Here is a 17367-nt window from a genome sequence, read left to right as displayed (position 1 = left end):
AAGCAAGCGTGACTTGATACATTCCTCCGTTCATCATCACCAGGATCCACATTTGATTTGGCTTGGATAAATTAATGCACTGTTACTGTGATCGATCTTACGAGATTGTAGTGTTGCTTGGATAAATGCATTAAGTTGTGTGTGTGTGTGTGTGTGTGTGTGCATGTGTATGTATCATGCATGGGATGGATTTGCAAGCTCTCTCTAGATTTTCTAGAGCAATCTGTAATTAGTTATGTCTACAAAAATCCTTGAAAATTTGTCCATTGTGATGTTTTTGGTTTTGAACCCTTTTGCTTGACAAGTGTAATTTATATATATGTTTGAGACCGCGATTTAATAATCAGCCGAAGGTAATTGGTGAGGAGGCGATGTTGAAAATTTTGACGATGAAGAGAGTGACTGATTAAGAACACAGAAGACACTGCAATGTGTACAACACTCAAGCAGAGGTTAGAATGAATTTTATTGGGGTTCGACATGGCTACTCCGAGTTAGCACAGGGGCTTAGGGAAGATGAAAGTAGCAGAAATATGGAAGAAGAAGGAAATGAGTATGTTCTTGCGTATACCTCTTGATGTGTGCCTTTTCTATGGTTTATATATTCATCAAAAGAGTATCTCCACGTAACAATAATGAGAGATCAGATCCAACAACCATTACATGCTTCCCCACTCATTGAATGTCATGTGTATGTAGAAGAGCATCTAAGGGACCAAATCTAACACATATATGATTGTTCCTCGATTCACTCGTAGTGACCTATTTAGGAATATTCATAATAATGTTAATATGCCCTTATAGAAGGAGGGGGCAGAGTTGATGGAATCAAATAGCCTGAGTTTTATAGAGTCGGGTGGTTGAGCTGATGAAGTTGAGAAGCATGAATCATATGAGGTCAAGTGACCTAGCCGATGGAATCAACAAGACTCTTTTGGAGTCAGGTGGCCAAGCTGATAGAGTTGAAGTTGATCAGATGTGATGCAGGGTTGACGCATGAAAAGTCGAACTTCAACGAGTCATAACTTTTGACTCAGATATCAGAACGACACACAGTGGATTGCTAATCGAAGCTCTTTCAGAGACTTTTATTCAGGGTAAAATCCGTACCAACTCACTTTCGGACCCATCCGATATTGTTTAGTGCTCCGTCGGTGGCTCCAAACTTATTCTTTACTATTTATAGTAAATTTCTAATTTTAGATTTTTTTTTTTGATATTTTTGACTTTTTCAATTTAGGATTTAGTTTATGGTCTATTTATAGGTGTATTTAGCCATTTATGGCCAGTTTGGTTGATTGAATAAATTTTTTTGACAAAAATCTTAGAGGTGGTACTGTCGCGACTTTCTATTCATTTTTTTAAAATTTTTGAACTTGTTCTCTCTATAATTTTTTTTAATCTTCCGCCTCCATAGTAATCACTATTCTGTCCGACGTCAGTATGCTTGATAGTAACAAAATGTTCAAGTGGGTTATGAAGAATTGGACACTTAGTAAAAGACAAAAAGTCTAAGTGAGTCATAGAACTAACACTTGGCATGCAAGAGCAAATCTATGTGAGTTATGAAACATCGGATACTTGACATGAGATGGAAAGTCCAAGTGTGTTATGGAGGATCAAACACTTGGTATGAGACGAGAGTCCAAGTGGATCATGGTTGACTGGACACTTAGTGATGACAAAAGTCTTGACAGGTCAAGATTGACCAGATGCCAGCAATGATGTTGTGCATATGACCTCAAATTTGATTCAAATTTTCCATTGTGCATTCAAACGATGAGCCCGTAAGCGAAATGAAACATTCGAAGTTATTCACTCTATTTCTAACTCACATCGATTCAAACATTTATTATAACTGCATTCATAATCTTCAATTGAGAGATTGCATAGCCTCAGGGCAGGCATGATGCAACAAACCAGTATTTATGATTGGAATCTCAATTATAACGTACTGTAGGGTAAATATTGGGTGAGGATTAATTAGGTACGTAAGAGTCTTGGAATATAAAAAACAAAAAAATTGAGATTAAATACAAGTGATGTAGTTGCAAGACGAAACGTTAACTATGAAAATAATAGAATTTAATTATGTAATACTCTCGCTCCCATCCACGCCGTGTTCTTCCCATCATGGCCACTTCAATCCTTTCAGGTGGTTAACCATCCTTCTCTCTAATAACCTTTTTATTATTTAAAAAAATATTAGAGCACATCCGTTGACTTGGACATTTTTATTATTAAAATGGACAAAGATCGAATCTCGATAAAACTGAGGTAATATCCTCTCCCGTAATAGTCAATTACAACTTCACGATTTATCTCCTCATAGATAGTCATGAGACCGACCGTGTGAACTTACTAGGATGATGAATTTATTTTTTTCAAAAATGAATAGTTGTTCTTACTTTTGCTGGTCAAAGCTTCTCTCTGGTTAATGTTAGTCGTCTTTGTAGATTCTTGGAAACTCTCCAAGTCAACTGATAATTAATGGTGAAACATAAAAACCTGAATTATCCCTCCTAGGAGAAAAATCAAGTTGCTGATCTCATGCCTAAATATAATAATTTTAGTTAAAATTATTTTAACATATAGCAATTTTAACAGAAATTATAATATATAAAAATACTTAACCAACCAAAGTGTAATTTACAAATAATGTTCGAGTACGATATTTTAATTAGAAATAGTCTATAAAAAATAAAATCAAAATTTAAATATACTCTTAATTATGAGTTGACTTGTAGAACGCAACCAGTTGAATTGGAGAGTTTCCAAGAAACTGCAAAGACGACTTACATTAATAAGAGAAAAGCTTTGACCAACAAACGCGAGAGCCACCGTTCATGCATCATGGCCTTGCGTGTTTGGTAGCAACTGTTAGGAAAAGGATAATTGATCGTCCTCATTTTTATTGGGTATTTAACTTTTATCGTCTTCCTAACATCGGACAAAATAATAATTATTTTAAAGATAAAAAATTAAAGAAGAATTATAAGAAGAATAAATACAAAAAATTTAAGAAAATGAAAAGAAATCACGACAGCACCGTCTCTAAAGTTTTTACTGAAAAGAAAATTTTTATTCAATAATCAAAATTAGTCGAAATGACTAAACATGCATATATAAATAGATCGTAAAATAAATCTTAATTTGAAGAATGCAAAAATAACCAAAATCCTAAAAATAAAAAATTATTATAAATAATAAATAATAAGTTCGGAGCCACAAATGAAATACTAAACGATATCAGATGGGATCGAAAGTGGATCAGTATAAGTTTTACTCGGTACCAAATAAAAGTCTTCGAATGAACTTTAATTAGCAATCGACCGTGTCTTATTCTAATATATGAGTCAAAAATTATGAATCGTTGAAGTTTGACTCCTCATGCGTCACCCTTACATCACATCCCCATATCCATTAGAAGATTTAATATCTTCATACCCTACCTAAATATCCTATTATCATCTATAATTGTATTTTTTTTTAATTTGAATTATTTTGATGAATCTATGGATATTTATCAAATTCGTAAGAAAAAAATAAAAATAAAATGTAGTATATATATATATATATATATATATATATATATAATTTAATTAGATATTCGAGTCGAGTCTGGATAGGCTTTTATGAAACCCGCCTCATAACTGAACTAGAAAATTCTCATACTCGATTATTTAATCGGGTCTAAAAAAATTTCCTCCAAACCCTCCTCCATTAGAGTTGGATATTAGATTTTCTACCAGATTTGAAGGAAATTATCATCCCTACATACGCCATTCTATTGATGTGTACGTAAGCTCTTGTAAGTTGTCTCTTATCCCGTGATTCTCACAAAAATTTATAAATTCATATAAATTATATTCTCTATCATGATTCATACTCATAATGGTAATTGAGTTGTCAATTTCTTTCTTAATAAATATTTTATAATTTTTAAAAGCCATAAAGACCTTTTTCTTGCAAGAATAAACTCATTTTACCAATGAAATCATTAATAATGTTAATTGTATATATTTTACCTAAATTAGAATGTGATATTATTGGCTCTCAAATATCTCAATGGACAAGCTCAAGTGGTGCCTTTGTTCTCCAAGATTTTCTTTATGAAAATTAATTACAATATCATTTGCTCATAACATATTATTCATAAACTTGAGAAGAAATTATAATTTAATGAAGATCAATCACCATATTCTTCTATTGTGTGTTTTTAATCAATCAAAGTTTAGATGCCTGTAACAAAAGTGTTATAGTCATGCTTTATCATCTAATTTAGTTGAAAAACATGAATGAGATATGTTATGGAGATAAAGCACATTGTTAACAATTGACTGTATCTAAATCCTTCACGAGATCATCTCTTCATGGGCAGCCTTATACGCTACTCGGGCTATAGCCCGGGAGCTCGACGGTGCAAAGGCTTAAATTTACAGATGAATTTTTTTTCAGAAAATTAGACAACTCGGGTTGTCTTGCACAGTCCACAGTCGAGATCAGCCTGGGTAATCACTTTGCATCTCTTGGCTTTATGTATTATCATCTGTAATTCACTTGTGTATTTTGCCTCCTTTAACTTAGTTGTTGTTCGACACTTTTCATTCAATGATCTCTTAAATATCTAATTATATCATCCTTCTCTCATCTCCACAAATTTTGAGCGATCGAGTTATCAATAATCTTGACTATGCCAAATCTCCACATGTATCTTGTTCAAATCTTATATCATTTTATATACATATGAAATACAAATATGATCCTAAATTTAAATTGTTTGTTCAAATATCAAAATTCACAATCAACTCCATTCACTAAGAACACAATTGTATACTAATAAATAAATACATAATTTATCTATCCTTAAGCCATGAATCTATTACATTTAATAAATTACACTAGCCAAGCAAAGGGGTTAATTGAAAACTGAAAACATCACAATGGACAATTTTTAGACATAAACAATTGCAGATTGCTCTAGAAAATCTAGAGAGATCGCAAATCCATCCCATACACACACAAAACTTAATGCATTTATCCAAGCAACATTACAATCTCGTAAGATCACAGAAACGGGATATAGCTGAGTTAGTTATAACGGAACAGACTTATGGAAGAGGACAAGAGTTCGAATTTCATCCAAGCCAAATCAAATGTGGATCCTGGTCCTGATGATCGAATGGCCGCTGGAAATTCTATCAAGATCACAGAAACAGTGCATTTATCCAAGCCAAATCAAATGTGGATCCTGGTGATGGTGACCATCGACCCACACTTGGAGATCCTGTCGATTAGTGAAGCAGCCTTGATCTTGCAAGTTCTGGATCAGCTCAGGGCAGTTACTGATGCTCAAAAACTGAAGTTTGCTCGGGAGGCCATCGCTTGGCAGCCACGAGAGGCCCGGGCAATCTGAGATCTCAAGATGTGCAAGTGAGTTCATGTTCCTGAGTCCAACTGGAAGTTGCTCGAGCTGCTCGCAGTTTTTGATCTCTAGATCCTCTAATCTTGTCAGCCTAGTCAACCCTGCAGGTAGATTTTGCAGCAGAGGACAGTGTCGGATGACAAAGTGCGACAGGGACGAAGGTAGCCAACCGTCAGGAATAAATTTCAACTGACTGCAATAACTGATCTCTAACCGACGGATGGACGCATGGCGACTGCCTATCTCGAACGGCAGTTCTGGCATTCTCAGTCCACTGAGAGTGAGAGAGAGAAGCGAGGAAATAGTTGCCCGGGATCTCCCAAACCAGTCGTCATTTGTCTTTACTTCTAATGATTGGAGTTTGGGGAAATATGGCAAGCCGGCGAAGCTTGGGGATGCTTCGATCACCAACTTTGTCAGAGATGGGAGTTCATGTGTAAGGTGTTGCAGTGCCGGACAGTTATTGATAGTGAGCTCGTGGAGAGAAGGCAAAGCACAACGATGATCCCCCAACCATTCTTGTAGTCCTGACATGTTCTCCAGATGCAGCTTTTCTAACTTAGGGAACCGTATCTCGTTCCTGCCACAGAATGAACAGCCAATATGCGTCAGCCCATGCATTTCCTCGAGGAATAGATACTTGAGGTTGGGTAATTGGCCGAGAGGTGGGAGGTTCAGGCAATTGTAAGTTTTGGAGATCCTCACTGTTTCTAGATTGTACAAGGAAGAATCCCCCATCCATGTCGGCAGCAAGGTTCCTCCATACCCGACTACTCCGATCTCTTTCAGTCTGCGATGAGGTCTGAGGTATTCAAGGATGTTTTCTCTATTGTTACTGTAGTTCCATGTTAACTCTAGTCTGTGAATGTGTTCCTTGCTTGATAGGTTGGCTTTATTAGCATCTTCCTGACTGGAAACGAGGTCAAGCCTTTCAATGAGAAGCTCACTGCGAAGGTCGTTCATGTTCTCCAACTGAGATAAACCACACTTACGCCTTGTACTCACAACAAACCTGTTCAGTGTCCGGAGATGAGTTAATACTCCAATTTTTGGTGGCATGCATCTCAAGGTGCCTTGTGAATTGCCATCTAGATGAAGATCAAGCTGTAGCTGGAGACAGCGCAGGTGCTTCAGATCGCCGATTGATTCAGGCAATTGAGTCAGGCAGGAGTTGGTGAGCATCAGAGTGCGCAGGCTACTGAGTCTCTGGGCGAGATCGTCAGGAACAACCATCGTTGGGCCACTCGTGGAGTTGCCGATCAGTAGCAGCGACTGCAAGCCTTTGCATTTGTACACTTGCACGTACATATCGCCGGGAGGGGCACTCCTTACAGATTCTTCATAGTTCACCGATAAATGGCGAACACTGGGTGAGAGAGGGAGATGCAAATCCGTGCCAGGTTCGACGACAGAGATTTCCTCTGCAGCGACATGTCGGGCAAGTTCATGGAAAACATCATGCATCACGTACCTTTTCTGGCGGCTCTCGTGATCGAAATGCGAATACCGCAAGAAGGAGCTGCGTATGAGGGAGTCGAGGTAGTCGCTGCCGACGTCTTCCATCTGTTCCGTCCCAGTCGGCCGGATGAAGCTTTGCGCCATCCACAGTTGAATGATGAAATCCCTCTCTAACTCGCAGCCTCTTGGAATTATGGACAAGTATGCAAAGCACGGCTTCAGATAGCGGGGCAAGTCTTGGTAGCTCAGGCTGAGAGGCTCCATGATACTACTGCTGGAGCCGGAAAATTCCCATGACTGGCCCGTCAAGATCGTCCCCCATTTTCCTCTGTCAGTTTCACTGGCTAGCCTTTGCCCCAAAGCTTTAGCTGCCATGGGCAAACCTCTGCATTTGTCGACAGCATGGGACTCATAGAGATCGAGCGTAAATGATGCACTTGGGTCTCGGGATAATGTTGGTTGGCATATCAAAGACCAGCAATCCTCCATCGATAAGCCCTCCAATTCGAATGGACGTGAATTAGCCGCCATGAAAACAGCAACCTTCTCACTTCTAGTCGTCACTAGTATCTTGCTTCCTTTACCAGCAGAGTACAGGGAGCTTTTGAGCCTCTCCCACTCCTTGCTTTCTTGCCAAACATCATCCAGAACAAGCAGGTACCTCCTTCCTCTCACCTTCTTTCGCACTTCTTGCTGAAGATTGTTGAGGCTAGATAAATCACACGTAAATCCATCTATGGACTCGATCATGCACCTCATAATCCTCATCAAGTCAAAATCGCGAGACACATAAACCCAAAGTCTGAGCTCGAAATGCTTCTTCACAGTCTCGTCGTCGAAGAGTTCTTGTGCGAGGGTCGTCTTCCCGACGCCGGGCATCCCAATGATCGAAATCACCGAGACAGCTGAATCTGTCTGCTCACTTAGTGGCGTGAGCAGTTCTTTTTTTATCTTTTGCTTCTCACTTTCGAGACCGAGAACGCATGGAGGACTCACTGAGGTGGACTCGGAGATATGCGTCCTCTGCGATCCATTGCGCGGCGTCAAGGCGGACCAGGGGCATCTCTTTGTTATTTTGTCCAGCTCTTCTTCGATCGATTGTATCTCAGAGTATACATCTCGCTGAAATAAGAGACGCTTTGGATTCACAGGGCCGAGGGAATTGCGCACCGCTGCATATTTGATCAGCTGCTGTCGCTGCATCTCCGTTGCGACTTCGTCCAGAATGTCGTTTGCTCGATACGCAACCTTGCGGAGTTCATTCAGCAGTTGCTTCACGGAGTTCCTGGTCTCCTCGCTCTCTTGCGCATCGTTCAGGACGGCTTGAATTAAGGAGACGGAGTTCTGTAGCTTTACCAGTTCATCACGGACGCCATACACTTTCTGCAACTCCTCGAACACGTGATCCAAAGTGTAGGCCAAGGTGCCCACAAGAGCATCGAGGAGATACATGGAAACGAATTCCATGATCGTCGACGACGGCGAGAGAATGATGATAGAGAGGACGGGCAGGAGGAGCAAGCAACTAACTTTATTGAGATCTGTTTCTGTTCCTTCAGTGAATTATATTGCAAAAGTCTTCTTTAATTTGGACTTTCTTATTTTTTTCACTTTAAAATTAAAGAGTCTCTTTCCAAACAGCTAATGAACAAGAAGCAACTGACCATTTCTTGTTTGGTAGCAACAGTTAGGAAGCAAAAGGACGAGCCAAGAATAAGGAAGAAGACTTCCTACTGAAAATTTTAAAAATTCAGAAAACAAACAGATAAAGCAATCAAGTTGCATTTCTAATTATTGTCCTAAATTGTAAGTATGTGATAGGATGTAAGTGTGACTTCATCGCTTTGGGGTACGATTGAGTTGATTATTATAATCTCTGAGATATAGCTGAGTTGGTTATGACGGAGCATACTTACAAAAGAGGGGTTCGAATCAAAAAAAATATTCTCCTCTCCTCCTCCATCGTAACCAACTACAGTTTCTCGATTTACCTTCTTACAGATGATCGTGAAATCAATCATGTGGGGCCGTTGGGGTGGCGAATTCTACCTTATTTGTAGAAGAATTGATTACTATAGGATAAACTTCGGGCTGTTGGGGTCCCGAAGTAATATATTCCCCATAGTGGCTAACTGTAATGTCCTGATTTATTTCCTCACAGATGATCATGAATTAACCATGTGAGATTGTTAACACGAAAAATTTGTTTATGAATTGCAAAAGTCTCCTTTGGACTTTCTTATTCTTATTCTTTCACATTAAAATTAAATTGTCCTTTTCCGCAAGAGTCGCTTTCCAAACAGCTAATGAAAAGAAGCAACTGACCATTTCTTGTTTGGCAGCAACAGTTAGGAAGGAAAAGGACGAGGCTTTCCTATGCTTTTCTATAGAAAAACCAAGATTAAGGAAGAAGACTTCCTACTGAAACTTTTAAAAATTTAGAAAACAAACAGATAAATCAATCAAGTTGCATTTCTAATTAATGCCCTAAATTGTTACATATGTGATGTAACTATCGGGACATAATTGAGTTAGTTATTATAGAACAGATTTGTTGAAGTGGATAAAGATCGAATCTTGACAAAGTTGCAGTAATACTCTTCCCCATAATGATTAATTGTAATTTCTTAATTTACCTTCTCATATACGGTCGTGGAATCGATCATATGAGACCACTGGGATAGCGAATTTCATCTTTTGCTGAATTAAATATGACTTCATCAATTAAAGCTAGATTAACTTAAATCGACATAAGTTGATCGTAGATTGTGAAAGTAATTGGAAAATAATTAAGGGATAAAGTATGATTTGGTTGAATTCTCTCCACCTAAAAGATTATATCAAGTTCAATAGCACTGCATTTCTGACCAGCTAAGTCAACGCTTACTTGCTTCTGATTCTCCTTTCCAATTTCAGGGAATCAACCTCCTCCCTGTCCTTTAATTTGAATATGAACCAAGTAATACATCTAAAACACCTCCCTTGGCACAATCCGATGGTAAATGACAAGATGGATAACTCATACAATGATGATTTGATCATCATATTGGGAATTTTTGAACTTCCATAATGTTTAAGCTACTAATGATGTTGGACTGTCGAGGCATGGACATCTATGCTTTCCGGATTTATCTAACTTAAATTGTTAGTTCAAATATCAAAATTCACAATCAATTCCCATCACTAAGGGCATAATTATACTAATAATAAATAAATATACAATTTATCTATCCTTTAGGACTTGTTTACTTTGAAAGATGGATGGGAAGGGAAAGGAATTGAAGGCAGAAAAAAAATCTCCAAAGAAAGGTGAGGGGAAGGATAGAGAAAGGAAAAAAATCTTGCTTCCAGAAGCTTTTGAACCTCTCTGAGACAGCAAATAACTATTAAATCTATTGATTCCCATGTGAATATCAAAAATTATCTTTTAAAATCTATTAATTTTGTAAATACTAAGAGATAGACAATCAAACTCACATTTTGAAATAAACAACACGGTCATAAATTCTTATTAATCAAAACTGTCCAAAAAATAATTAAATATGTATATAAATAGACTCAAATCTTAAATATCCAAAAGATTAAAATACCTAATTTAGCAACATTAATAAAAAGACTAAACTTGATCTTCTGTTTCCGTATCATAAGAATTGGTCCTTGAGTTCCCATTCAATCTACGTAGTATCAAATGATAATCCAGAAAGAAAATCATTTTTTGAATAAAAAGACATTGATCAACATTGATAAAATCTATTTTGAATAAAATAATGTCAAGGGGTATCCCAGGAGAAAAATCATTTGGCATCAACTCAATAAAATCTATATCATCTTTGTGCTTCTTGAACTGAAGTGGTTCACCATCCTGATGTCAAAGTCTTCACCATCGAGATCCAGAGCACCCAAAAGTGCAAGGGCATTCACACAACATTGCAAAAGCAGGTCTCTTAAATTGGATTAGCAACCATACTTTCTACACCACCGCCTAGTCCTTCTGATAACAGATCCGGAGACCAGACGATGAACTGTTTATCATATTGGACACCAGCTGTGGCATGGTTAACCTTTGCTAACAGTCCAATACATCTCTGAAATATATGGGTTGTAAGTTGTTGTCATTTTGCAATCAATATTTCTAGATATTTTTGCTGATTGAGCTCCCAACTCACTGCATCTACTAGAGAATATTATGCAAGTTTCGTCTCTGATATTATATTTCCCATAAGCACATAACAGATGCTGTAAAATTATCTCCAGGCAAGGGCTTAGTTCCTCTTCTAGTTCTAGTGTTACAAAAACAGAGCATGCAACCTCTTGCACACGCTTGTTAGTCTCCAATATCTTCGGAGCACTCCCATAACAATTTGGTCAAATTGTTTATAACCAGCATTTTCAGTGATGCTCCGAATAAATGGAAATTTATCATCAAAAAGAGGAACGAGGAATTTGACAATCTCATGAAGAAAGGCTTGCAGTCGCTGCTACTGATCCAGATCGGCAACTCCACGAGTGGCCCAACGATGGTTGTTCCTGACGATCTCGCCAAGAGACTCAGTAGCCTGCGCACTCTGATGCTCACCAACTCCTGCCTGACTCAATTGCCTGAATCAATCGGCGATCTGAAGCACCTGCGTTGTCTCCAGCTACAGAACACAGGCATAAAGAGGTTGCCTGACTCTGTGTCTCGCCTCTACAACCTACAGACCTTGGGACTCACAAACTGTTACGATTTGGAAGAGCTTCCCAAGTCTATGAGGAAGCTGCGCAAGCTACGGCACCTTGATCTTCATCTAGATGACAATTCACAAGGCACCTTGAGATGCATGCCACCAAAAATTGGAGTATTAACTCATCTCCGGACACTGAACAGGTTTGTTGTGAGTACAAGGCATGAGTGTGGTTTATCTCAGTTGGAGAACTTGAACGACCTTCGCAATGAGCTTCTCATTGAAAGGCTTGACCTAGTTTCCAGTTTGGAAGATGCTATGAACGCCAACCTATCGAGCAAGAAACACATTCAAAGACTAGAGTTAACATGGAACTACACTAACGTATCGGCATGGGCTACAAGTGCAGGGTACAACAGTAGAGAGATCATCCTCGAATACCTCAGGCCTCATCGCAGACTGAAAGAGATCGGAGTAGTCGGGTATGTTGGGATCGTTCCGTCCCGGGCTCGTTGGAAGCGCAACTCGACGGCGCACACATCGGCACCGGATTCCGGCCGGATTGGGCCGAAATTCTGGCCAAAACACAGCAGACCCGCTGGCGGCCGATTTCGCCGGAATCCGGCCGGATTCCGGTCGAATCGGGGCCGGACTCTGGCACCCGCCGGACCGTCGGTGAGTTGCGGTTCCAACGGGTCCGGTCCGGCGGCAATCGGTGGTCGGACGGCGATGAACGGACGTCGGGAAGCGGCGAACGTCCGAGGAGAAACACTGTGCAATCGTGATTTTTGGACGACTGCGGTTGATCGCGATCGGGCGTGGACGGCGTGGATCGATCGCGCACGGGGTCGCGTTTTCGTCGCCAGTATATCAAATCTATATATATATATATATATATATATATATATATATATATATATATTTTTTTTTTTTTTTTTGATGCGGGTGCCATGATGTGTTGGAAGTCATACAGAGGTCAATATTGGGCCAACGTGACAAACGTCAAAAGTTACAGGGAGGTCAAGGGTCCTACCGATATGGCAGGATAAGTCATCCAACTTCACTAGACTGAGACAACCGGCTCCCAAGACTCGGGCCGTACCGAGAGAGCCACAGGGGCTCAGTCCTAGCCTATCCCATTGGCCAGGGGCAGAGGCAGGTTTCCACGAGAGGGGGCCCACATTTTAAATATTTAATATTTAATTATTAATTTTAAAATAAATATATTAAAATATTAGTAATTTCAAAAAGTTGGGGGGTGGTGGCCCCTACCTGCCCCCCTCGTGGCTCCGCCCCTGCCATTGCCATTGGGCCTCCGGGCCCTCAAGGCCAATCGTCCCGTCTCGGACATGCCCGGTCTTGTCTCGGGCAATCGTCCTGTCTCGGACATGCCCGGTCTCGTCTCGGCTAATCATCTAGTCTCGGACATGCTCGGTCTCGTCTCGACCAATCGTCCCGTCTCGGACATACCTAGTCTTGTCTCGGCCAATCGTCTCATCTCGGACATGCCCAGTCTCGTCTCGGCCAATTAGCCAGTCTCGGCCAATCATCTCGTCTCGAACATGTCCAGTCTTGGCTGGGTTGTCTCGGCCACCTATTCGCCTTGCCTCGATCATCTCGGACGCCTATTCTCAGCCACTCCACCTCACTCTGCTTCATCTTGAGTGCTCACCTTAGGCTTTCTACGTACCAGCCCGACACACATCCCACCCAGAGGGGAACATTCTTATAGGCAGTCATCTGTGTGAAAACATACCAGTAGGAGAATGTATCCGCAAAAGTCACAGGTTTAGTCCCCTCTGATACCCTTTCTTCTGCGCATCGAGACAAAGGGTGTACTCGGTTGTCAGACGTGGTCTTCTCCGATACCCTCTTTTTCACGCATAAAGTCAAGGGGAATGCAAAGTTGTTAGACCTAGTTCTCTCCGGTGCTCCTTTTTCCTACACATACGACCAAATGGAACGATTATCAAAGCGAATTTTCTTTCTCGGCAAGCGGTCGTAGGCAGCTAGGAAGACGTCATCCTGCCCGACGTGGGGGGAGCCCAGCATAGATTATAAAAGGACCAGCCCATCACCAAACTCGAGGTTCAATCTCTGAAACTCTGTTCCTACTACTTTTTCTCTCTCGTTTTGCACCATCTTGACCGGAACCCTAATTTGAGTGTCGAAATGATCTACTGGGACTTTCCAACATCAATTTAACCTCTTCTTTGAAGTGTGCTTTAGGTTCGGATCGGGATCCGCCCTTTCGCTCAACCCAAAGACCATCCACGTTAGATAATTTGTTGATTAGTAACTTGATCATCCGTAGTATTTGATCGGAATGTGTGTGTGTGTGGAGATTGATGGCGTGAGATTCATGGAGATTGAAGAAAAATGATATAATTAGATATATGAGAGATCATTGAACGAAAAGTGTGAGACAATAATTGAGCTAGAGAAGATAAGCTACGTGAATTGTAAAAAATAATAATTACATACCAATTAAATCTATAAAAGAATAATCTTATTATCTCTACTAGCCATAAAATTATTATTTTATAAAATTAAAAAAAATACATTTATTAAACATTTAAATAAAACAATAATGTGTATAAACAAGCCTTTCTAATTTTCCCTAATATATTTCACATTGACTATCAATTGAATCAGATTGATTTAAATTTTCTAGCATTCAGTATTGCAAACATTTTAAAATAAGAATATTAAAGACTCTAACTTTTGAATTTAAAAATATTTTAAAATTCAAATTCATATTTCTACCACTAAATTTAAATAAGTATAAGAGGAGAATTGATATTATGTGCGACCCACGCAGCGCGACCCCCCTGCATGATACAGTCGACCCCCGCCGCCCTCGTCTCACCGTCCGATCACCGTTGGCCGCCGGACCGGGCCCGATCGACGTGCCACTCGCCGGCGCGTCGGTCGGCGTTGGATTCCGATCGGATTGTGGTCCGAATCCGGCGCAATTTGGCCGGAACGCAGCCGGCAGTGGCATGCGGCGTTTTCGGCCAAATCACGACCGGAGACCGATCGGGGAAGGACCGGCGTGTGACAGCGGTCCTTCCCCGACCGGTCTTCGACCGCGATTTGGCTAAAAATGCCGCATGCCACTGCCGGCCGCGTTCCGGCCAAATTGCTCCGGATTCAAACCACAATTCGATTAGAATCCGACGCCGACCGACGCGCCGACGAGTGGCACGTCGATCGGGTCCGATTCGGCGGCCGACGGTGATTGGACGGTGAGACGAGAGCAGCCGGAAGCGACGGAGGTCAGATGGGCAGATCACTGTGCATTCCCACATTTGGACGATCAGATCTGACTCTTGATCGTGTGATGGATCGCGGGTCACGCACGGGCGCGCACAAGCCAGTCATGAATATCAAAATCGAGTATAATAGATTCGGAATTATATCATTGAAACAACGTCGGGGACGTGTCGTCCCTAGCTGCTTCCACGTGTTCTGTTGCCGTCTCTCAATGCCAAAAATGCCCTCCGTTGAGAATCTGATCCGGTTTCACATTGCGTCACGTGCCAATGTGCTCGGACCGATTCGTCCGTTACAAACCGGAACCGTTACGTCTGGTTGGCATTAATAAATGCAACAGAATTGAATGATTTTATTTTAATATTTAGTTAGATAATTTAAAATAAGAAATATATTTTAATTCCATGTGCTGAATATAATTAATTGGCCGGGCCCACCCACGACCCCGATCTGTGTTTCCACTGCCAAAAAAGACCGCCAGAAGTCGACCGCTCAACCAACCCGCCCCCAATCATTCCGGTTCGGCCGCCAACGGTCGACCCAGCCAACCGCCAGAGGAAGGGAAGGGAGAGAGTGTGTCGGCACATGCAACCGAACAAGGGCATTCTCGTCATTTAACCCTAAGAACGCACATGGATGACACGAGGGACTGAAAGCTGCGCGATACAATAATGAGATTAACTATTCGGCAAATTTCACTTTGCCCCCATCTTCATCCCTAATTTCGATATTGCCCCTCGCGCTGTTCCTTCTTCTGTATATATATATATATATATGAGAAACAGAACGGGGAGCAGCCACCGGCGAGCGTGAGAGATGGCTGCTCTTTCCTTCTTCCACTCCGTCGCGGTGCTCGCGTCGCTGAGCTTGCTCCGCCGCCTCGACGGCGGCGCGGCGTTCGACCCGCACTGGCGCCCCGCGACGGCCACCTGGTACGGCAGCGCGGAAGGCGACGGCAGCGACGGTGAGCTCGCATCCTTAATTCCCTTGGCCAACATTGCATAAAATTCACGCCCTTCTGACCGTCGGATGGAGATCGGACGGCCAGGGCTCGTCGTCTACAGACTGTGGACGGGTAGCCGTTGCGATGTTCCTGAAATTGCAAAATGATATTCTTAGAAGGGGCAAAGTGAAATATATTAATGATAAAAATTAGGGTTGTGATTGACGGCAGGCGGGGCGTGCGGGTACGGGACGCTGGTGGACGTGCGGCCGCTGCGGGCGCGGGTGGGGGCGGTGAGCCCGGTGCTGTTCAAGGGCGGCGAGGGGTGCGGCGCCTGCTACAAGGTGCGCTGTCTGGACGCCGCCATCTGCTCCCGCCGCCCCTCCACCATCATCGTCACCGACGAGTGCCCCGGCGGATACTGCGCCGCCGGCCGCACGCACTTCGATCTCAGCGGCGCGGCCTTCGGCCGCATGGCCGTCTCCGGCGGCGCCGCTCAGCTCCGCAACCGCGGCGAGATCCCTGTCATCTTCCGAAGGTAAGAAATTCCCCTTTACATCTTCCCAAATGCTTAAGATTCTTAAATTAGCTAAACATTGTAACAGAACTCCCTGCAAATACCCTGGGAAGAACATCGCGTTCCATGTGAATGAAGGTTCCACACCCTTTTGGCTCTCTCTTCTCGTGGAGTTTGAGGATGCAGATGGCGACATCGGATCCATGCACATTAAACAAGTAACTTCTACACCACTTTCTATGCTTTACTTTTTTTCTTCTCCCTTTCAGACTAAATCATCAAGTGTTTGATTCTGCAAATCAAGACCATTTAATTCAACTCCAAAAAATCTGGCAGGCAAATTCTGTGGTGTGGCAAGAGATGAAGCATGTGTGGGGAGCAAGCTGGTGCATCGTTAATGGGGGGCCTCTACAGGGGCCTTTCTCAGTGAAGCTCACCACACTGACCTCTCGAAGGACCCTCTCAGCTAGAGATGTGATCCCCAGGAACTGGACTCCCAAGGCCACCTACACCTCTCGCCTCAACTTCTCATGAAGGAGGAATCTATAAGTGTGTAAATGTTGCAGCCCTCTCCAAAGGGAAGAGTGAGCTTGTTGTCTACTTCCTGTGTGTGCTGGTTTGATTGTAGGATGCCAACATGAAGAAATGGATGGGGTCCGAGAATGAATGCTGTGTTTAATTGCTTGGAGTAAGGTGTGAGTAGATTGGTGGCTTCAGAAGTTAGGATCAGATGTACAAGCTGTTAGATTCTTGCCTGCGTGAGGCATGTGAAGAAAGTGAGGGACTGATTCTTGGGACAGCGGCACATGGTCTCCTCTGAAGGGGGGAGGGGAAGGGAGGTGGTCTTGTTTGTGATGGTGTGTGTGATATGGGGACTACTATAGCTCAATCAATAACTAGGAATGGAATTGTACCTTTAGAAATGGAATGGAATAGATATATGTGGCTTTTCTTAGTGTATTGTTTCATTTGAGTTTCGATATTTTGTTTGTAAGGAGAAAGAAAATCTTCTTTGGTTTCGATCTACCGACCTACCGAACCATCATACAGTTGACCTGTTACTAAGAAAACTCATGAAGATCAA

The 17367-nt window shown here is 41.9% G+C and overlaps 2 protein-coding genes across 2 annotated transcripts in view; one reads left to right on the top strand and one right to left on the bottom strand.

Annotated features, from left to right (window-relative positions):
• The window catches only part of LOC141843958 (putative disease resistance protein RGA3), a 10495-nt gene extending 2145 nt beyond the window's left edge, over positions 1-8350 (bottom strand). Inside the window, exon 1 of the mRNA XM_074731966.1 lies at positions 5266-8350. Within this exon, the coding sequence (XP_074588067.1) occupies positions 5266-8350 (3085 nt within the window). The remainder of the gene's footprint in view (positions 1-5265) is intronic.
• A 7275-nt stretch (positions 8351-15625) lies between these two features.
• LOC141844296 (expansin-B16-like) lies at positions 15626-17294 on the top strand. Its single transcript, XM_074732334.1, has 4 exons — positions 15626-15787; positions 15998-16304; positions 16372-16501; positions 16620-17294. Exons 1-4 carry the CDS (start codon positions 15640-15642, stop codon positions 16815-16817), a joined length of 783 nt encoding a protein of 260 aa, XP_074588435.1. The 5' UTR covers positions 15626-15639; the 3' UTR covers positions 16818-17294.
• Positions 17295-17367: the final 73 nt, after the last annotated feature.

Source organism: Curcuma longa, chromosome 13 (assembly GCF_044706935.1).
Source record: "Curcuma longa cultivar G26 ecotype Majalengka, Jawa Barat chromosome 13, ITB_CL_G26_1.1, whole genome shotgun sequence".
In the NCBI taxonomy this organism is placed as follows: domain Eukaryota; kingdom Viridiplantae; phylum Streptophyta; class Magnoliopsida; order Zingiberales; family Zingiberaceae; genus Curcuma; species Curcuma longa.
The sequence above is the reverse complement of the archived record's forward strand: the minus strand, read 5'-3'. Positions and strand labels throughout refer to the sequence as shown.